The sequence below is a fragment of the Zootoca vivipara genome, chromosome 1, assembly GCF_963506605.1.
Source record: "Zootoca vivipara chromosome 1, rZooViv1.1, whole genome shotgun sequence".
Taxonomy (NCBI): Eukaryota; Metazoa; Chordata; class Lepidosauria; order Squamata; family Lacertidae; genus Zootoca; species Zootoca vivipara.
In genome coordinates, this window is record NC_083276.1 from 90,815,265 (window position 1) to 90,838,323 (window position 23,059).

The 23,059-nt window shown below is 44.0% G+C and overlaps 2 protein-coding genes across 3 annotated transcripts in view; one reads left to right on the forward strand and one right to left on the reverse strand.

The window, feature by feature from the left end:
- Positions 1–10,656, reverse strand: part of HSPBAP1 (HSPB1 associated protein 1) — a 72,284-nt gene extending 61,628 nt beyond the window's left edge. For both annotated transcript variants that reach the window (XM_035128919.2, XM_035128910.2), the window contains exon 1: positions 10,328–10,656. In XM_035128919.2, coding sequence (XP_034984810.1) covers positions 10,328–10,370 — 43 coding nt within the window. In that variant the 5' untranslated portion in view covers positions 10,371–10,656. The remainder of the gene's footprint in view (positions 1–10,327) is intronic.
- An 894-nt stretch (positions 10,657–11,550) lies between these two features.
- Positions 11,551–23,059, forward strand: part of SLC49A4 (solute carrier family 49 member 4) — a 73,235-nt gene continuing 61,726 nt past the window's right edge. Inside the window, exon 1 of the mRNA XM_035128932.2 lies at positions 11,551–12,226. Within this exon, the coding sequence (XP_034984823.2) occupies positions 11,818–12,226 (409 nt within the window). The 5' untranslated portion in view covers positions 11,551–11,817. The remainder of the gene's footprint in view (positions 12,227–23,059) is intronic.

Sequence of the window (23,059 nt, forward strand, 5' to 3'; positions counted from 1 at the left end):
GGTGGGGTTGTCGGTGTGTTCCAGTCTGATTGGTGGTAGGGGGGCAGGCAGCTTTCCCGGTCTCCGTTGTGTAGGCGGTGGCTTCGGGGTCTGGGCTATGGTCTGGCCTGGCATCTGGGATCTCCAGGGGGTGTGGGGGCTCTGGAGCGGGTTAGTCTCGGGGAGGGCTGGAGGCTGTCGTCGGGAGATCTGTGGGGTGGGCTGGTCTTGGGGTGGGTCCGTGGTGGTAGTGACGTGCTCTCTGGGTGGTATGGGGGTTCTGGGGCGGTCTGGTCTCAGGGTGGCATGGTGCCTGTCGGTGGTGGCGGCAGGATCTCCAGGGTGCGCATGAGTCCAGGTCGGGTGGTCTCGGGGTGGACTGTTCTGTGGTGTCGGGGTGATCTCCAGGGTGGGTGGGTGGGATCAGGCTGGTCTCGGGGCGGACTGCTCCATGGGGTCGGCGTGATCTCCGGGAGGAAATGGGTTGGGGAGGTGGGTGGCCTCAGGTCGGCCTGGTCCTTTGTGGGGAGGCAATCTCCAGTACAGGCGAGGGCTCTATAGCAGCCTACTCCATTGATGGTCCGGGATGGGGATCGGCCTGGTCTCGTGGTAGGCGTGGTCTATGGGGCGGGCTGTGTGTCGGGTGGTGGGGGTCGATGGGGAGTGGGCGGGATTGTGGAAGTATGTTTGTCATGTGTGAGTTAGATGTCCATGGGAGGGCGCAATATATTTTTTATTTTACAAAAATCCAGGTTTTTTACCTGTCCTAGGTCAGTTCTATCCAAAGTAAGTGCATGGAAATACTCCTGTAGGGGAATGTGAGGTTGTGGCCAAATTTGAGAATGATCAGTTAAGCGGTTTCGGAGAACATTGTGCTTTAACAAACATGGCCCTTCTACATTTTTATATATATAGATTTTATTTTATTTTATTATAGTTTGAAATAACCACCTGCTAACTAAAACATCAACTATGTCTGTAAGATGCTGTCAACAACAGAAGGTGAATCTGACTACTATAGCATGAACAAATCCATACGGTTTCTAAGACCAGTATATAATGGTGGGCCTTACCATTGTTGCTGCTAGCCTGTCTCACTAAAGAATGTCACAACTGTGCCAAGGAAACAAAGGTCAAAATTACACATGCAGCAATGCACATGCAGAACCAGTTCTATCGCAAAATGCAGTTCTATCACTGCACCACATGGAAAGCTATGTAAAGTGGCTTCCAACACGTTTTGACGAGTTCCAACCATGTAAATGCAAGCCTTCCTCCACCAGAACAAACAAGCACTTTGATGTGCAATTTTTTTGCATGCAAGATTCCACCCTCTTCAGGGTCTCATACTGTCTCCAGAAAATATACATCATGTTTTGAAAACCATTTTAAACATGTTCAAAGTAGGGGGCAAACAAAATCCTGACTGAAAAATGTTCAAACTTTTCAATTAATCGCTGGTTGATTTCCCCACAGAACTGGGGGAAATAAAGAATTTAGCACATGGTTTCTGCAGAAAAGTGAACTCGATGTTGTTAAGAAGTTAAATGTACTGTCAATTATTTAGAATAATTTAGCAAATTAGAAGAATTCATTACATGTCAGCAGTTGTCTTCTGCCAACATACCCTGCTGATTAAATATGGGGTTTAATTGAGAGGTTTTAGAATAATTTTCCAAAGAAAGAACCAGTTTCACTAAAATAACACTTTATTTTTAGAGTAAGCTATATATCCAGCTGTTACTCCAACAAGCACATAATAATGTATCAGCCTAACATATTGGGGCATTGGGGTGCTAGCAGAACAACTGTGAGTAAAAAAAATGAAGCCTCTTTTGTGTAAACATCAAAAAGAAGACAAAGTCACTCACAGGATTATGAGGAAATGCAATTTTCCAGTTAATAGACAGGGTACTTCTAGTAGTGTCAGAAGACTATTTAGTGGCTCTGGTGAGATCTAATTTCTGTAAATTCAGTTTAACTGGGCACTTATTTATTAATTTTCACAGAGCCCAAACTAAATTTCACATTTTGGCTGCATATAGTTAGCATAATTTGCATGTCATCTATAGTCAACCAAAGTTTTAAAATAAAATAAAATAAAGATTCAAAATATTTCAGAAAGATGCATCAGTGACTTTAAACTCCAGCCTCTCTAGAGCATGGGTGGCAAATCTGCGGCATCTGAGCTAGTAGGGGTAAAAACATGCTCCCAGTCTGAACCCTGGGATTGCACTTGGGGCGACAACTGAAAGCCTAGGAAATCTGTCTCATCCGATCCTGTGGGACTGAACACCTGTTCCTAGTCCGTGATCGGGGTCTCCTCGCTGCAACGGGTGTCAAACGTTTCCTCCTCTCCCTGTTCTTGGAACACTGCCTCCTACTCCCACAGAGATCTCAGTCTTTTCCCTGCTTGATCTTCTTCCCATGAGGTGTCTCCTGCCCCCCCCCGCCCCGATGCCGATGTCTCTTCCCCCCTGAAGCGCCTTGGTTTGGGTCTGTGCGGGAACAGTGCATGGAATTCCTCTACTAGATATTCCTCCTGCACTTTGTGAGCTGGCAACCAGGCGTTGTTGGAGGCTGGAGTGTCCTCCCATGCCATGAGGTACTCCATACCCTCCTCCCCCCATCATGAGTCTAGGATTTCAGTGGCCATGTTCAGCTCCTGTTCCTCCCTGTCCCTCGGGATGTCTGGTGGGGGTGGTGGACTGTCTCTGAACAGTCTCTTTCCCTGTATGGTGAAAGCAACGACCTGTGAAAGACAGGGTGGATTGTCGATTCTGGAAGCTCCAACCTAAATGCCACTGGATTGATCTGCTGCGAGACTGCAAAGGGTCCCAATCGCCTGGGTGCCAACTTCTTGCACCTCCCTACCGTAGAAAGCCCTTCCGACGACAGCCAGACTTTGTCCCCCACCCTGATGACCTCTCCTGGTCTCCTATGGCGGTCCGCCCCTTCTTGTAAGCTTCCTTAGCCCTCTCCAAGCGCTCCTTGAGCTGCTGCTGCACCGCCTCCATTTCCTTCGCCCAGTCTTCTGCTGCTGGCCCCTCCTCATCTTCCCACTCCCACCCCGGGAATGCTGTGAGGTTGTGCCCGTAATTGGCCTTAAAGGGCGTGACTCCCGTGGGGACATGCACTGCGTTATTGTAGGCAAATTCCGCTGGGGCAAACAATCTACCCAGTCTGTTTGCCTCTGGCTGACATAAACGCTATATAAAAGCAGAGACTGTCAGGAAAAGAAGTAGAACCTCTATGCATTGGAAATGTGGTAAGGAGGTTAGATCACATTTTTATTGATTCAAGAAATGTCAGTATAAATATTGAGAGGTTCCAGTTTCTTCAATTAACTCCTTCTAAATTATTATTTTCTAAAATAAAAAAATTCCTTCAGTAGCACCTTAAAGACCAACTAAGTTTTTATTTTGGTATGAGCTTTCGTGTGCATGCACACTTCTTCAGATACAGTGAAATGGAAGTTTCCAGGCACTTATGTAGAGAAGGGGTGGGGAGGGGTGGGGATGGGGATGGGGGATCACTCAGAAGGGTGGTGGAAATGGGTGATTGACTGACTGATAGCTGTTGATGACCGCAAACGACTGCAAATGGTTTTGCATGAAAAAGCAAGGGTTGAGATGGCTGAAGATCGCTTATCATGTATAATGAGATAAGAACCCGATATCTCTGTTCAAACCAGGTCCCTCCATGGTTTTGAGCTTGGTGATAAGTTGCAATTCAGCAACTTCTCTTTCCAGTCTATTTCTGAAATTCTTTTGTAGTAAGACAGCTACTTTGAGATCTTGTATAGAATGTCCTGGGAGATTGAAGTGTTCTCCTACTGGTTTTTCTGTCTTCTGGTTCCTGATGTCAGATTTATGTCCATTTATCCTTTGGCGTAGGGTTTGGCCTGTTTGTCCAATATAGAGAGCTGAAGGGCACTGTTGGCATTTGATGGCATACACAATGTTAGAGGATGAGCAATTAAATAGTCCTGAGATGGTATGTTGGATGTTGTTGGGGCCAGTAATGGTGTTGTCTGGGTGTATGTGGCAGCAAAGTTGGCATCTGGGTTTATTGCAGGCTCTGGTACCAGTGTCCATGTTAAGTCTGGTGGTTGTATTATTGTGGGTGAGGAGTTGTTTAAGATTGGGTGGCTGTCTGTAGGCAATGAAAGGTCTTCCTCCCAGAGCTTGAGAAAGGGAGCGGTCATTGTCCAGGAGAGGCTGTAGATCTCTGATGATGCGTTGTACTGTTTTAGCTTGGGAGCTGTATGTGATGACTAGTGGTGTTCTGTTATTTTCTTTTTTGGGTCTGTCTTGCAGCAGGTTCTCTCTAGGTATCTGTCTGGCTCTGTTGATCTGTTGTTTAACTTCATCAGGTGGATATTTTAGTTCTAAAAAGGTTTGCTGTAGATCTCTTAGGTGAGATTCTCTGTCTGTAGAGTTGGAACAGATGCGGTTGTAATGTAAGGCCTGGCTGTATACGATGGATTGTTTGGTATGTTTGGGATGGTAGCTAGAAGCATGTAGATATGTTTGTCGGTCAGTTGGTTTTCTGTATAAGGTGGTGTCTATACGTCCATCCTGTATTTTTATAGTAGTGTCCAAAAAATGTATTTCTTGCATAGATTGGTTAATTGTTAGGTTGATGGTGGGGTGAAAGTCATTGAATGTCTGGTGGAAGGTTTCCAGGGTCTGTTGTCCATGTGTCCAGATAATAAAAATATCGTCAATGTATCGCAGGTACAGGAGAGGTTTGAGTGGGTAGGAGTCTAGGAAACGATGTTCTAAATCTGCCATGAAGATGTTGGCATACTGTGGGGCCATGTGGGTGCCCATGGCTGTGCCGCTGATCTGGAGGAACAGGTCATCACCAAATTTGAAGTGGTTGTGGGTAAGGACAAAGTGGCAGAGTTTGGTAGCAAAGTCCGCTGTGGTTTTATCTGAAATGGTGTTCCTTATGGCTTGTAAACCATCATTGTGTGGGATGTTGGTGTATAGAGATTCCACATCCATAGTGGCTAGTATAGTATTGTTAGGAAGATTGTTCAAAGATTGTATTTTCCTCAGAAAATCTGTGGTGTCACGTACGTAGCTGGGAGCACTGATAGCATATGGTTTCAGAACATTTTATTATTTTCTAAATTGCTTATGGCAAATCTGATTAGTTTTTATTAAAACATCTCTCAGCAGAGCTCTGCATATGAAAAGTGTCAGATGGCATTCTAGTAGGAGCAATTGTAGCAGGAAGTCACTAGCTATGATTGCATGCCATGCAAAAACTAAGCCATAGTTTAGTGGAATGTGAACAAATAGAAATGAGTCACGGCAAGTCTCGGGCTCAGGTGCTCCCCTTTCCTAATTCCTTGTAGCCTGAAGGAGACAAAGAAGTTTGCTTAACTGCAGCTTGTCTAGACAGGCAAATGTAAGAGCCTGCTGGATTAGCCCAGTGGCCAATCTAGTCTAGTACACTGTTCTCACAGTGGCTAACCAGACAACTATAGGAAGCCTGAAAGCAAGACTGGGCACAACAGCACTCTCCCCCACTTGTACTTTATCTTTCCCCTTGATCAGTTTAGTTGCTCTTTTCCAAACCATTTCCAGCTATACTGCATCCTTTTTCTGGTGAGGCAACCGGAACTGTACACTATGATTAACATTAATGTTTGGAACAAGCTAGCTTCAAACTATCGTTACTGAAGCTGGTTCAGTCAAATTTAAAAAAGTTAAGATTAACTACGGTTCCAAGTCTGGAGGACACAGAAAATTGTAGTTAATAAAAAACATAAATGAAAGCTTATGGATTTCTAATCTTAGCTGTCTGAGAAGAGGCAAAGACTATGTGCTCACCCAAGGCTCCCTGAAGCTCACACTAAACTATGGTTTACTATGACTTGCTAACGCGGCCACACTGCAATTCAATCAACGTGAAAAGGCAGTATTTCAAATGTATACCAATGGCTTTTTACACAGGAGATACATGTACCCTGTAAAATTACAAAGTTAGGTGCACCTAGATTAGTTGAACTTTCCATAGGATTGCAGGTTTCCCTCTCCCTTCTTGCCAACATCAGGAACAGGAAGCCTGTGGCCATCTAGGGACTCCAGTTCAACCTCAGGTAACACAGGCAGCAACAACTGGAGTGACATAAGCTCCCTGCATGTAATTAAAATGGATGTGCCCCTATTTTGTATTAATGTTTATGCTTCCAAAGCACTCTGTGACTAGAGTGCCTCGGTCTAAGGAGGAAATAATCTAACTGTGCAATATACAACATACTAGCAATATGCCCCACTAAACTTGATGGAGCTTACTTCCAAGTAAATGTGGATAAAATAAAAATATACATTGACATGTGATATTAATGCAGCTGATAAATTCCAATATCTTATACACGTTCTCCCATGGCTACTATTGTGCTTCAAAAATGCTTGTCCATAACGGCAGGCCTGCCTTTTTAACATAACTTTTCATAATGGGGTTTGTCTTGAGTGCAGGCTTTTAGATTATCTGCAGGCCTTTTAGGTGACAGAGCAGTCCTTTTCTTATGTAGATATATATTTCCTTCTCTAGTGATACACATCTCTGGGGCTGCACTGTGAGGCAAGCTAAAGCAAGCAGAGATCCCCCTACATTTATATTATAATGTCAACGGTGAGAAGGCTAAAAATGCCACCCAACAAAAGTAAGAGCGAAATTAGCATATTTAGAGATGTATTAGTCCCATGAGTAAAATAATACTATCAGCTTGCTGCAAGATAAAGCTAATTTGGCTTACAACAGTTTATCAACAATGCGCCATTCCTCCACATTAACTAATTTAGACAGCTCTATAACCTGCAAATTCACATGGAATGCTGCGCTATGCTAAATTAACTGGGGAGGAAAGGTCACATCACTATAGTCACATCTGTATGCAGGCACGGTGCTAGGAAACAAAGTAATTAAAATACTGCAATTGCAATTAGTTATTTCAATTACAATTTAATTAATGCAAAATACAAATGAATAATATTTAGCATCTATCCTAAACTCTTAATTCTGTCAGAAGAGATTTAAAGCTGATTATATTGAAAATAAGATGGCTTAGTCCAAATGACTGAATATGTGATTCATGCTCATATTTACATTCTTCATTTTCCTACTTTCTTATTTATAATAATAATAATGATGATGATAATAATAATAATAATTTATTTATACCCTGCCCATCTGGCCGGGTTCCCCCAGCCACTCTGGGCAGCTTCCAACAAAATATTAAAATACAGAAATCCATCAAACACTAAAAGCTTCCCTAAACAGGGCTGCCTTGAGATGCCTTCTAAAGGTCTGGTAATTGTTATTCTCTTTGACCTGTGGGAGGGCATTCCACAGGGTGGGTGCCACTACCGAGAAGGCCCTCTGCCTGGTTCCCTGTAACTTGGCGTCTCGTAGCGAGGGAACCGGCAGAAGGCTCTCGGCGCTGGACCTCAGTGTCCGGGCAGAACAATGGGGGAGGAGACGCTCCTTCAGGTATACTGGACTGAGGCCGTTTAGGGCTTTAAAGGTCAGCACCAACACTTTGAATTGTGCTCGGAAACACAATTCAAAGGTAGGGGACAGGCACAGGAAACTTACCAGTGTTTGTATTTTCATTAATATGAACACTGGGTGGGTGTGAATAACCAGTTTCAGATTATTTATTAATGCGAGCCAAAAATTACCTAAACATCGCCCAGTTAATGGGACTAAATAAACTGTGCATTGTACCATGTGAGCATTATGAACAAGTTCCCCTTAATGAATATGAAGTCAAAAGTTCTCTAGCCAATCTGGAGGGGAAATCGCAGTTCAGCCTGATGCATGTTTACTCACAGGCAAGTCTTACTGTATTCAGTGGGGTCTTTTCCCTAGTAAGTGTGCAGTATTAGAACCTCAGAGAGATGAATATACTGCTTGGAAGGTGTAAGATAGTATTTATCCATTATGAACATCGCTCATAAACCAGTAGGCTATTAGAAATACAACATAATGAGATGAACAGATTTCCCAATTCACTTAAAAGATAGTTTGGATTTAAACTACTAGAAAAGAAAAATTATAATCATAAGGAAATCTTAAGAGAACTTCTCATAAAACCATGTTGGCATCTGAATGGGGGGGGGGGAATCACAACTGCCATTAATACAAAAAATGGACAAATATTTAGTGAAGTCTGCATCCAATGCTGCAATTCTAGACAAACCTGTGGCCAGTTTTTATGCAGAGTTGGATTCAATGGACTTAGGCATACTGAATTCATCATAGGATCAGTCTATTCCCAATGTCTGAAGGCAGATGATGCACCTATTTTGTTGAAGTTAAGCTAGGCTGGGTCGGGATGACAGACCACCTGGGAACCCTACACACACCATGTTGATTTCCATGGAAACAAAAGAAGATATAATCATAATACTGTATATAAAGTAAACATATGAGCAAGTTTCATTAACCTCAGGGGAACTTGCTTCCACATCAACATGCATGTGTGCAAGAAGGAGAACCTAAACAGAAATAAAGCTAAGCAACCACATCTATTTAAAAAGTAAAAATATGAGTAAGTTTAATTGCCCACATGGGGACTTGCTTCCACATCAACAAGCATGTGAGCAGGAGGAAGGAAGAACTGAAACAACATTTAAAAAAGCAAGAAGTAAATTGAGTTCTGCAGGCAACAGGCCAGTTCCTCAAGCATCATCAGCAACAACTTGAACTATTTTTTGCACCTTCATGTGCATGATCAAATTCATCATCAGTACAGCACTTAACTGCTGCAAGGCTACCGTAGCTGCTGTCTCTTTTGCCTTTACCAACAGACTACATCATAATGAATTTTATTTGCTGCACGTCCTTCCCCTTGCAACCAATATACACGGGTGCTGCTTTGCTCATGTCCACCTTGCAAGCTTCTCACAGGCATCTAGCTGGTCATTGAGACCCCAGGATATGGGACTAGATGGAACATTGGCCTGATCCAGCAGTCTTGTTTTATGTTCTTATGATGAGATATCTAAAGCAAACATGGGGCAAGGAAAATAACTGGGCAAGTGAGAACTAGTTTCACTAGAGTTGTCCTTTCTGGCAGCTTTGTGTTCAGTATCTTCCTCTCCTGTGCGCACATGGACCATAGGCCAAACGTATGCTTTAGTGTGCTGCTCTCTGCTGCTGGAAGTATTCACTAAAAGCATTGTGGAAAACATGCATTCACAACCAGGGCAATTCTGGTGGAGGCAATGAGTCATTCTTATTCCTGCAGTTTTTATATTCCAGGCATCCCAGGTTAAAATCAAAAAGACAACTATGTGTCCTGGCAAAGAAAGACCTTTGGTTTTGCCCATTTGGGCATTCCATTTGTTTGCTGACTTGTAATGCAACTTCTCTTAACTTTGAAATATCAGAATTAAGTTTGATGTGTATATTCAGGACACAATTCTACACATCAAGGTTAGATACCAGCTCAATTCTCCTATCTATGTACAAAGTGAGAGGCAAAATGCAAAATATACAGCTGAACACAAGAATTATCAACAAGAAATGCATATACTTCAGACACCATTCTATACTTTGGTTGCGAACTTCCGCTCAAATCCAAAGCATGGGAAAATGTAAAATACAACACAATGCATTTTCTGGAAGGCTGTGAAATTGGAATGCAGGTGGATATGCATGGCCAGTCAACATTCTGTTTTTTAAATGTGAAGATCAGCTTGACAGTTGTACCAGTTTTCAAAGGGAAAGAAGGAAGAATGTAAGATCTAAAGTAGTATCTGAATCAAAGACTCTCAAAGCACTGCTTTCCTTACACTTAACTGATCAGCAAGTTAGTGGTTAAGCTAGAACAGTGATTTATACTTTTGTTTGTGTATGTTTTGCTGTGGTGAACGCAAGTTGAACGCAGAATAAAGCCGGCCTTAGTGTACATTTTCTAAACTGCATGGAGAATGTGTCCAGTAGGCAATTTTGCCCAGTCAATGTGTACAGTCTCCAACTAAGGCTGAGCAACCATTAATCAATCAGCAGGGCATTTCACACATTGCTCGGTTTATATGGGCAGGTTGAACATTCACCAGCCAATATGCACAATGTCTACCGGTACATTATTCAACACGACTTGGCCACCACCGGCTTCAACTCGGGGTTGAAGGCGCTGCAGTCTGAAAGGCTTATATAATATTTAACGAAGTTGAAGCTGGTTCCCAAAGGGCATGTTAACCTGATGTCTGTCCCACGTAAATTTAGAAACCAAGGCATGAGAGCCTGTGCAGGTGAGATCCGATACTTTGACGGGGCGGGGATACCGGTACAGATATTGGCACAGAAAGGAGCAACCTACCGGGCAGCGAAGAGACCACCAGAGTATCTGCTCTCGTTGCCATCGTTTCCCTTTCTCTCTCGCCTTTCCTATTCCGAAAGAGAAAGCGCGCCGGCCCCCTCCTCTTTCTCCCTCAGCGGCTCAACGTTGCGCCGTCACCAGCCCGCCCCGAGATCATGTGGGAGATCAGGCGCAGAATCACGTGGCTTTGTTTGTGTTTTGCCTGGCAAAGCGTGGGACTGCAGCTGCTGCCCTTGCTTTTTTTCGGGAAACGCGCGACTGCTTTCCACGTAACCACAAAGCTGCGTCCGACAGTCACGGGTCAGCCTGGGCAGAGCGCACAAGTGTTTACCGATATCCCCAAATAGGAAACTCTTCCCCTCCCGCTTGCGCAACGCTTGGTGAAATGCTTTCACGTATTCAGCTGCTGCTCATCAGGGATGTGGTAATCAAATCACGTGCAGACACGTGTGAACCAGCGCGGCTCCTCTTCCCCAAAGAGCTGTGCAATTCTAAGGGTGGGAGAGGTCAAGCTATGCCATAGCTGTCAAGTTTTCCCTTTTCTCGCGAGGAAGCCTATTCAGCGTAAGGTAATGTCCCTTTTAAAAAGGGAGAACTTGACAGCTATGCTATGGGCACGTATAGGTGGACAAACCCTGAAGAATCAGGAGCTATGCCTACTGGGGGGAGTACTGCAAGGAGTAGGCACCGAGGCGGAATACTTTGCAATGCTGTTTTGACGACCAACGGCCCCTCCTTCCCAGAATATGAGGATAATAAACTGCATTAGCGTAAGCAACACAAATCTTTAAATGCTTTATTTATTTATTCTTAAAAAATTAAATTCAGACCAATCACATTGCCTCCGTCTCAAACCAAGGCACGCGTTACCATAAACTCGTATCTTCCCTACTAATCTGCGTGCGTGTTGACATGCCGCTCACTCCCAGAGACACAAAAATCCTGCATTTCCCTCCCTTTCGTCTTCAATGGACAGCTGTCGCTTCTGCCCCTGAAAACGACCGCAACGTAGGGTTGTGTCCCAAGGTTAGCCCTCCTCAGAGGAGACCCGCCGAATTCAATGTACGTGGCTTTATCTTAAGGGCCAGCCATTTCAGTGGGTCTGCTCCGGGTATTATAATAAGCACAGGACTGCCAGCGTCTTAACCTGGCACACATCACCATCACTCAGGTGCAAGCGCTTATGGTGGGATTCATTCGCACGTGATACAGCGCCTGGGATGAAAGCAGGAACTTCCGTGTGCAAGACAAGCAACCATTCGCCGCTCTATTCTTTTTCCTCTCTCTATGCGCTGCCTGGTGCCGAGAGGCGCTTTGGCGTCGGGTGAGGCCCGGCTGAATCGCGCATGCGGCTGACCGGGCTGCTGCCTTTTGCCTGCGTTACTGCCGCCGCTGCCGCTGAAGTGGGGTTACGTTAGGACGCCGGCCAGCCGGCTAGGCAGGCAGGTGAAGAGGCGAGCGGGCGGCGGGGGGTCTCCTTCCCTGAGGCGATGGGCTCGGACTGGAGCAGCCCCGAGGAGCGGGAGCCCCTCTTGCAGCCTCCTCCGCCGGCGCCCGCGGCGCTGCCCCAGCACTACCCTCCGCATGGCCAGCCCCGGAGGACAGCAGCGGCCTCGCGGGCGGCGGCTTCCCGCAGCCAAGGGCTGGTCCCCGCGGCGCCTCCGCGCTCGCCGCCGCCTCTGCTGCCCGGCCGCGTGTACGGGCGGCGCTGGCTGGTGCTGCTTCTCTTCTCGCTGCTGGGCTTCGCGCAGGGCCTGGTGTGGAACACCTGGGGCCCCATCCAGAACTCGGCCCGTCAGGCCTTCCCCTTCTCCAAGCTGGACATCGCCCTGCTCGTCTTCTGGGGGCCCATCGGCTTCGTGCCCTGCTTCTTCTTCATGTGGCTCATGGACAAAAAGGGTAAGGGAGAGAGGAGGGAGGGCTGGCTGGAGTGGGGCCTGCTGCTTCTAGTGCTCCCACCCCACCTAAATATCTGGGGCAAATACCCAAAGGGATGGGCGGGGGGGGGCAGCGGTACAACAGCCCTGCTAGGTAGAAACAACTGAGTCTTAAAAGGCGAATACTTTGTGGCAGAAGCTTTCATGGGTTAGAGTCCGCTTTAGTTAGAGACAGGGGTGGTACCTAGAAGAAAGGCTGAAGTTCACATTTTTTACCAGTCTCATGCTGTTATTTACTTAATTTGAGTTTCTCTATCTTTCCTCACCAAAGAGCCTAAACCGATATTTCCCATGAGGAAAAGTTTCTAGAGGGAAGTGATGTATCTCAAGCTGCTCACTTTACTGAATATCCGCTTCTTAAAATACTGTACAGACCTGCTTCCCCATCTAATGTATTACAGTACTTATTTAGCAGTACTGTGCTGTGCTGATATTCTATGTTCAAGGTGGCTAGCAACATGGAAAAACCACATAATTTCAATGTAACAAAAGGAGTCATAAACAATAAATAAAACATAAAAAATATGCAACCAAATTGAATTATCTCCATAGAAATCATAAGATCTAAAATAAACAAAAAATATCACAGCAACAATCTAACTCCCAACCCCCAAAAATCAATACCCCGGGCCCAGTGTCTGTTCTGCAGCCTCAGCTTTGGAGCCTCAGCTTTTGTAGCTGGAGTCAGTCAGGCCTACACCCTTCCAGCCCTGGTAGAAAAGGGCCTGCAGGGCAGGGAGCAGGTCTTCTAGGACTCACAGCAAAGACGTTAATAATTCCTTCTGAGCTTTCACGGGCCTTTTGTTGTGTTTACAGTAGCTCTTTGGATCTGTGGTTGCTGTTGCTTAATAATCATATTTTAATGCTGCGTCAAAGTAGATCACATTGGTTGAAACCAGATTCTATGAGCTACTTACTCTGCTGGTTCAGTGACTTAGAAGGCGTAGACTTAACTGTTCGTCATGTTTGTTCCTTGCTCTTAGAGTGGTGTCTGTATGTCATTTGCAAGTGTATTTATTCAGACCACATTTTTTGTAAAAAAGAAAAGATGAGTAACAGAAAACTTGGCAGGCTAACTTGCCTGTTTGTGTAGCGCAGGATTTTACATTGCACCACGGAGAGTTACTATGAATGGGGTTGGGATATTTGAGATATGGGAAGTGGATGAATCAATGGAATGCAGAAGTTGTCCTAACTCTTCTCACTCAAAGCCATTAGCCTTGCTGTCAGCCCTCTTTCACTCTCCCCAATTCAGGACAGAATACCCCAAGCTCCACACTTTGATCTGACTTTCCAACCACCACTGTTTATGTTACTCGTGCTTATTGTTATCCCCATTTTTGATAGCCCAGGTGTTTGGAGCTTACATGGAGGAAAGAACAAGGCCACACCATCTCCCTGCATTACATCGCTGTCTCCTGGTACCACTCCCCTCCATGTTGTATTGAGTGGTATATAGGCCAACATACACAAGCTAGTTACAATCTAGAACCCTGATCGTGCAATGTTCTAAGTCACATGGTAAAACCTCACATGTAGAGCAGGCTTTCCACTTTAGACTTTCAAGGTGTCTGTCTTTGTGTAAGGAGGAATTGATTTTAGGTTTCCTTTCCAGTGGGACTAAAGGAAGAGAGTTACATATAGAGCTGATTTTGGGGCCCAAAGCTCACAGCATTTTGGGGGATGCTGACTGTCTTTCGAAATCTAATATGGGAGCATGGATGAGGTTTGTTGGGAGTGTTTAAATTGAACCCCTACCTGTATAGTTGCAAATAACTCATTTCTTATAGCAATATACAATGTTTCCCCATTTTTAAGACGTAGCCATAAAGTAAGCAATGGCAGGATTTTTAAACATTTGCTAAATATAAGACATACCCCGAAAATAAGACATATCTCCATGCCGTGTGGAGCGAGACCGCCGAGCGCCCCAACCAGCCAGTGGGACTCAGAACGCTGGCTGCAGCAGCAGGAGGAGGCCTGCCGGCTCGGTGCCTGGAGCCAGCTGCGCAGAGCACCCAAGCCAGTGGTCTTGCCTCCACCTGGCCCGGCCGAGGAGACCTGCCTCCCCACTGCCCAGATCCGGCGGCTGCAGCGTGGAGCGTTCCGCAATACCGAGCGCTTGGAGCACTCTGTTGGGCCGGGCGGAGCGCCTGAGCCAGCGGCCTCTGCCTGGCCCGGCCAAGGAGACCTGCCTCCCCGCCTCCCAGAACCAGTGGCTGCAGCGTGGAGCGCGCTGAGCGCTCCGCAGGACCGAGCGCTTGGAGCGCTCTGTCAGGCCGGGCGGAGCGCCTGAGCCAGCGGCCTCCGCCTGGCCTGGCCATGGAGACCTGCCTTCCCACTACCCAGATCTGGCGGCTGCAGCGTGGAGTGTTCCGCAGGACCGAGCGCTTGGAGCGCTCTGTCAGGCCGGGCAGAGCGCCTGAGCCAGCGGCCTCCGCCTGGCCCGGCCATGGAGACCTGCCTTCCCACTACCCAGATCTGGCGGCTGCAGCGTGGAGTGTTCCGCAGGACCGAGCGCTTGGAGCGCTCTGTCAGGCCGGGCGGAGCGCCTGAGCCAGCGGCCTCCGCCTGGCCCGGCCATGGAGACCTGCCTTCCCACTACCCAGATCTGGCGGCTGCAGCGTGGAGTGTTCCGCAGGACCGAGCGCTTGGAGCGCTCTGTCAGGCCGGGCGGAGCGCCTGAGCCAGCGGCCTCCGCCTGGCCCGGCCATGGAGACCTGCCTTCCCACTGCCTAGATCTGGCGGCTGCAGCGTGGAGTGTTCCGCAAGACCGAGCGCTTGGAGCACTCTGTCGGGCCGGGCGGAGCACTTGAGCCAGCGGCCTCCGCCTGGCCCGGCCGTGGAGACCTGCCTTCCCACTGCCCAGATCTGGCGGCTGCAGCGTGGAGTGTTCCCCAAGACCGAGCGCTTGGAGCAGTCTGTCGGGCCGGGTGGAGCACCTGAGCCAGCGGCCTCCGCCTGGCCCGGCCAAGGAGATCTGCCTCCCTGCTGCCCAGAACCAGCAGCTGCAGCGTGGTGCACGCTGAGCTCTCCACAGCGCCAAGCGCTTGGAGTGCCCTGCCAGGACGGGTGGAGCACCTAAGCCAGTTTTTCTTCTTGTTTTATTCCCTTTTTGTAATGTACAGAAATGCAAACTATATCTTATCATCATCAGGTAATTAAAAAAAAAGACACCCCACCAAAAATAAGACACCCTGTATTTTTTTGAGGAAAAAAACAGTTATAAGACCGTGACGTAAAAAAGGGGAAACACGGTATGTCTTATGCAGCCTCTGTCCAAGGGAAGCATACCTTGGTTGAGTTCTTTTAAATATATTGCTGCCTATAGTCGTGGAAGGAGCACAATCATGCTATGGTCAGGTGGCTTCATTCTGAGCCCAGTGTTCAAAATTTGCCAGGTGCATTTTGTGACTGGCATGTGGCCAACTGTGGCCATGTGGAGATCTCTGGATGCCAAGTTGGCTACTGATATTTCCATTTGGCTGTCCCCTCCAGCATTCTTAAGCAGGTGAGCAAAATATCTTATTTATTGCATATATATACCACATTTTTCTCCAAGGATTACAGGTGTCTCCCCACTTGTGCACAATCAGCACATGCGCTTCCGCTGACATACATGCCATTTTTGGCACTGAAAGGGTCGGGAATTCCCACTCACGTGCATCCCGGTGACATGTACAGCAGCTGGGAACAAAACCCTGCATAAGTGGGAATTCCCTTGTACTACTCCTCAGTTAATCCTGACAATAAACCAGCGAGGTAGAGGCTGTGACTGGCCCAAGGTCACCCAGTGAGCTTCATGATCTACCAGTCCGACACTCTTAACCACTACACCACACTGGCTTCCTAGAGTACTTCTGCTACGGGGCAGCCCTATAAATAGGGGCAGCCCTATAAATTGTTGGTAAATAAATATGGGAAAACAGAATGTCACTTAGAGAAGAATCTGAAATACTTCCATTGAAGCTTGATTTTGTTTTATTCTGGATTGTTTCAATTGATGTTTTAATGTGTTAACCGTTTTGAGATCTTTTCTTTAAAATATAAAGCTGTATAGATACGAAATGTATACTAATAATGATGATAACAATAAATTCCAGTGCAAAAGACACAACAGCAATGTGCCTAGACATTCTGTTGTAGTGACCATAACCTTGGTTTAAGGTGCCATTTGGTGACTAGCTTATATATCTGAGTTTCTAACTCTGGCTGAGCCTCTAGTTCTGCCTTTTGCATCAGAAATGCCCATTGTTATGGAGAGTTTGAATATATTCTGTTGTAAATGAATGCTGAAAATATTCCTACTTTAACTTGGGAAGAAAATCAGTCGTCCCCAGAATGCTTCATCAATATGGCTGCAATTATTTGACCTTTGGAGGAGGTAATTTAATCTGCTGGGATAGAAACTCATGACTACATCCATTCTTTTTGTGTCCTCTTTCCCTAGAAGATTTTGTGTACCTTCTCAGCTTTCTTTAGTTTCCCCTTAACGCTCTCCCTAATCACAATTCAGAAAAAAACTGCTGTTCAAAGGGAACAAAAGTGAACCATCTAGCACAAAATTGATGTCTATATGTCTAGTATATTGTCTGGCATTCATTGTACTGTAGTTTTAATAAGAAGATTCAGATAGCTCTATGTCAATGTAAATGTATTTGTTAAAGAAACTTGGATTAAGAACATAAAAATGGTGTCGCTGGAACAAGTCTAACATGTCTCCTGACAGTAGCTAGTCACGTACTGTTGGAGTGCTTGCAGACAGGACACTACGCTACAACCATATTGTGCTGTTTACTCCTAGTGACCAGAAGTAAATTGCCTACTGTATAAGCATTGGGACATCTTTTCTTTTCTTTTCTTTTATGTCTGTCAGTTGAATTTGTCTAATCCTCTAAAAAGCTTTCAAAGTTTATAGCCATCACAAGGAGTACCGAATTCTATGTCAATTATGGGGTGAAGAAATTAATTGCCTGCCCTGAATTTATCTACTGTCCATTTCATTGCATGACCTCATCACTTAAAGGTTCTTGTATTTACCCCTATACATTAAAGATCTTTTAAGTCTTTCAGCAGTCCTAAATCTTTCAGCATACCAGCATTTCACTTTCTGGTGGTTGACAAAAGTTGGCCAGACCAGTTATGTGAACCCAAAACATTCAGCAGATTTGTCATTGTGCTTTAGTGTGCAAGTAGTTTCAGAAACAGTCAGTTGTGCATTGATAGATAAATGTGAGCACATGGAAGTTAAACTTGCACTGATAGTGTTTATAAGATCACATTGTATTGCTCATATAATAAGGGAGCATGAGGAATTTAGGGGAGGAGTTGAAGCTTAGAGCACAGAAATAACACAACTAAAGCTGAGAAAATTAGAAAGTGGTTCAGGCTATGACAGTAAAATGCAACTTTTATAAATATTTATCAATATACACTCAGATAAACTTAGTAATGGCCTACTGCTGCTCTTCAAGAAGGCGGCAGCAGCAGCAACAACAAAAACCCAACAACCTTGGAAGGGGTTTAATAGGTTAGATCTGAAATACGGTATGTCAATAAAATTAAGTTTGTGGCCTGTCATGCCTAGCATAAGAAAAACATGGACTTTGTTATGAGAAGGATGAATAAAATGCTAGCAGTTTTGCTGAAAGTGCAGGGGTAGCAAAAATACTTTTTTGATTACTGTTAATTAATCTTTATAACATTTGAATGTCTTGTCATCTCATATCCCAAAGGCTTTGAATGAATCGCAGCATTTTAAAATTAAATGTTAAATAAAGTTAAATAACTCCACATGGACGTGGAAATGTTATGTAATGGATTACATCAAATTTTGTGGAAGACATTAATTTACTTAATTTAGCAAATCTTGAAGGAAATGAGATCGAGGGTTTCTTATGAAGTAATTAACGAAGCAGTTAAATGCTAAGTACCGTGTTTCTCATATTATAAGACACGTCTTATATTTATTTTTTCCTCAAAAAAACACACTATGGCTTATTTTCAAGGGATGTCTTATTTTTTTCCTCCTCCTCCTGCCGCGGCTGGCATTGCTGCTGTGCCTATCACTATGTCTTATTTTCGGGGTATGGCTTATATTCCTTGAATGCTTAAAAATCCTGCTATGGCTTATTTTATGGGTATGTCTTAAAATATGAGAAACAGGGTATTAGTGTCTCTTCTGTGCTGAAGGTAGCTTGACATATTGGTTTTGCAATTTTATGTTGCATTTACAGGCTGTGGCATTAAAAAATACTTTTGTTTTTATGTTACTATGAGGAGATATTCAAATAGCTCCATGCTGATTGAGAGAGCACATTTTTTGCAGATACAGGGTGCAGTCTACCTTTAATGAACATAGAGAACAATTAAAACTTCTAAAAACAGATTGAGACCGGGAAGTATCTCAAAATGCTTCTGAAAGGGTTAGGTCTTCATTAGGCACTGAAAAGACAACAGAGATGGCACCTAGCTAATACTTAATGAGAGGGAATTCTAAAGGGTACATGCCATGGCACTAACAGCCCAATTCCTATATAGTATGGAACAGATCTCTTCTGCAGAGTACAGTGATTGATTGGAAATACAAGGGGTGGGATAATCCTTTAGGTCAGTGTTTCCCAAACATGGGTCTCCAGCTGTTTTGGACTGCAATTCCCATAATCCCTGAGCGCTGGTCCTGCTAGCTAGGGATGATGAGAGTTACCAAAAAACAGCTGGAGACCCAAATTTGGGAAACACTGCTTTAGGTCCTGGGTATTTGGTAAGCTGAAAATATTCAATTTAGGTACAATCAATTAGCTCTAGGGCAATCAAACTAATAAGAAAATTCAAGGGATTTTATTTTGCACAGGAGTATTAAACACATTTTAAAATCAATTTTTTGAGAGGAAATTCAGTACCATGAAGCCCAACATACAAATTATCTCTTGATGACAAGAATAGAAACTAATTGGAAGAAGGATTAATTGAGATATCTCCAATTCCCATCCTTTAGGTCAGTAATGGTACCATAAATAGTAGTTCAATTTCTTGGTCTTTGCAGCATAATCAGCAGATTGACTTCTTGATTTTGAGAAGTAAATATGCTCAGTTAACAGTTTATTCTTGAGAACCCTCTTGGTGGATCCATGGCTTCCCACCATTCACAATTAGTGAGGGATATTTTTGAGGGCCGCTAGAGTAATTTGACCTTAAATTTAGTGAATGTGACATTTTATTCTAAAACACTTGATCTTTACTAAAAATATTAAAACCTACATGAATTAAACAGAATGTGCATGTTTAAATATTAGGATTGAAAGTATTTCATAGCCTGTTTAGATCTCCAATCCAGCAGATCCCAAGCAGTTTCAATATCCAGGCTAAGGGAAAATTATGTAGTTTAAAATATTCTATACTGTTTAATTATTGCCAACAGCTATGGTGGCTGGGGTTGATGGAGTCCAACAACATATTGAGGGCCACAGGTTTCTGACACTTGCCTTATTGAGAGAGAATGTTACATGAAGTGCTTTGATCACTCAAAAACTCCCATGTGGGTATGAAGTATTCATTATCACTCACTTTGTGGATATTTATATTCTTCTTTGCAATGAAGGCAGTGTAGAAAAGAAAATCAGCTCAGGAACAACAACAGATTATACTGCACATAGACGTGTGCATTTGTCGGGGGTGGGGGGAGAGATTGCTAATGTATAAAGTGCTGCTGGTATGTTATGAAGTAATCTCATGTGCTTTTCTTTTACAGTTGTAGCTTCCTTAACTGGTATTTCAGCTTCCTCAGAACTGTTCTCAACCCATAAAAAGGGGAGCACTATTCTGTTTTCTTCCTCCTCTCTTGCAATGTTTGAGCCTATATCTGATCAGCATCCAAGAGAGAGTGTTTTGAAAGTAAAATATGTGCTTTTAGGGAACAGCTCCTTTAATTTGTTGATAATTGCAAGTGTAGATATTTATCTCCGTTGCTTTGACATCATACCCGTGGTTTGTTTATATACTCTTTCATTGGTGATTTCAGGTCAGTTGTCAAAAATAAAAAGTAAAATAATAAATACATGTAAGACAGATAAAATCCAAAATGAAGAGAGTAAAGTACTGGAGATGATCGTAATGTTTTAAGTGCCTGCATAAATGTTTTTGCCTGGTGCCTAAAAGACAGCAAAGTTGGTGTCAGGCATACCTCCCTGAGGGAGAGCATTATGTTTACATGCCTGTTACCCATAATTAATGCTAACAAAAGTTCTCTCTGTTAGAGTTTACAAACCTGCTTCAGATCCAGCAGTTCATAATCCCTTTATTTGCCAGCCTTAAAGTCTTCTGAGTGTTGGAAGACTCAGGAGAGACAAAAGAAATACCTCTTCACACAGTGTTTAATTAAACAATAGGATTCACTCTCCCCAAAAGTAGTGGTGGCCATGAGGATTAGACATTCATGGAGGATAGTGGCTATTAGTCATGATGGTAGTGTTCTGCCTCTGTGTACCATTTGCTGGGAATCGCAAGTGGGGAAAGCCCTGTTATGCTTAGGACATTTTTGTGAGCATCCTGTAGTCATCCGGTTGGTTACTGCAAGAAATGGATGCTGAACTAGATGTACCAGCTCTGCTTTTCATCTAATGACCATGCCAGCAAGCCTGAAGGAAAGATGTGTTGGACTGTGCAAGAGAGAGATTTGAAGAGTGGTTGCAGATTGTATGAGTATTTTGAAGGAGGGGATTATTTACGTTTCAATAAACCTTCAAGGAGCACCTCCTTTCCAGCCCATAGTGACTCAGCCTGAGTTGTTTGTAGTGGCAAATTGTCAAATTGTGAGAGAAAGAAACAAAAGCAGAAGTGAAGCAGAAGATGTACCAGATGTACTAGATGTAATTAGCAGTAAATGTAAAAATAGTGTGTTTTGGTGTGGTTGCTTTACTTGTTTCCTCAATTCACCACACCACCCAGTGTGCCATCTTGCTTTCTCCAAGGCACTGTCTGTTTCTAAAGGGAGCTATCACATTTTCATTACTCAGTGGACATTTTCATGGTACTGTCAGATTGAAAAAGCTACTGAAAATTTATTGATCCCTGCAGCTGAGAAGCAGGATATTAAAACTTAAAAGATTTTATTGAAAATAATAAAAGTTGTTCTGAATTTAGCATTTTGGTCGCACTGCTTAATTCCATCTTCATTATCCATGCATATAAATTTGTAGTCTAGGAGCTAATCTTTTAACAGGCTTATTGTATGTTTTATATGCTGCAGGTCTCCACTATGATTAGTATACCCAAAGGCTGCTAAAGTTTGGTTGATGAACAAGACAAGCACCAGTGCTAGTAAATGTGTTTGCATTTGTATAGTTGTAGGGTTTCCTAACATATACATGACAGCCCTTTAGATATTTGAAGATAGTTATCATATTTCCCCTCAACACAGTGAGATGAACTGTTGATACAACAAAACATGGTACACAAACATGCATATGGCTTTTGAGGAGCCAGCTATATGTTGCGCAAAATTGCATGGAGCCTTCATCCCACTATTTGAAGACACAGACTCTCTTTGTGGGGGGATTTGATGGAAGATGTATTTACCTGCATTTAGAATCCTGGATGGTGGGAAGCTACCCAAAGCCCCACATTGAGCACAGTTGACAGTATCCAGAGGAAGAGCTAGATGTGACTATGGAGAAAATGCAGATATTTCCTCTGAAGTTCCATAGTGCTGCATTGACACACTTTTTGTGCATTTACAGGTAGATGGTGGGTGGGAAACAGGGCTCCATTGAGACCATGTGAGTACTATGTGGGTGTTACACCCACAACGGACCAGATCAAGCTCCTAAAATTTAGGCCACCACATCAAATATTTTAAGTTCAGATTGTAAACTTGCTGTTGGAAAATAATCTTATTTTTGAATTTCTGTTTGGTCCGCTGTTTGCCCTCAAGACCTTCAACTGTGATGCAGCCACCCTTTATAGAGTATAATATTAGTGCAGCATCTCCAGCCAGCCCTCTGTGACCTTTATGCTTTATCACCTTAATCAAGCTACCTGCTTGACATTTTTAAAAGAAGATTTTTTCTCTTCTTGGCAGTTCTTGATGTGTATGGCATTATTCTTTAACTATAGATAATTTCCTAGGAATACGTGCATATTAAGAAGATACAAAAGGTCGGAGAAATCGTGAGCACTATTCAGAGCCCTTCAGAGTATTGCATTATAATTTGTAGCTCAAAAACCAAATGGTTTGTGCTAAAGCGCTGCAGCTGGAAAAAGAAGTCAAATCCACCATTTGATCCTGATCCATGAGTCTCTTATCTACGATCCATAAATTTTGTACAGGCTTGGTAGCCAGTTAAAATTTCCGCTAAAGGTGGGGAGCAGGATCTTGATTGTGATGTCACACTGAGTGCTGCACCAGAAGAACCCGTCTTCCCCCCAACAGCTTCCAGCTGAGAGTGGTGGACTGAAGTTCATTTTTGTTTTTCTGGTCTTCTGAAAGACTCAGAAAGTAGCAAGAGATTTCACTTATTCAATGTGAAGTTTGCAATATCTCTTCTGTGCTTAGAGAAAGGAGAGGAGGAAGGTGCAAGGCATTGCACTGTCTCTAAAAAAAATTGCAAAACAGTGAGGCATATTGTCACTTTTCAGTACTTCAATCAGTGTGAAGTCTGGGCAGTGTGAAGTCTGGTGGGAGGTCTTGCAGGAAAAATATATGCTTGTCAATGGTGAGCTGGCAACCATCCTCACATTTTTATCATGTGAAATCAACATTAAATATAATAAAAGTTAATTGTGTACTGCATCTATA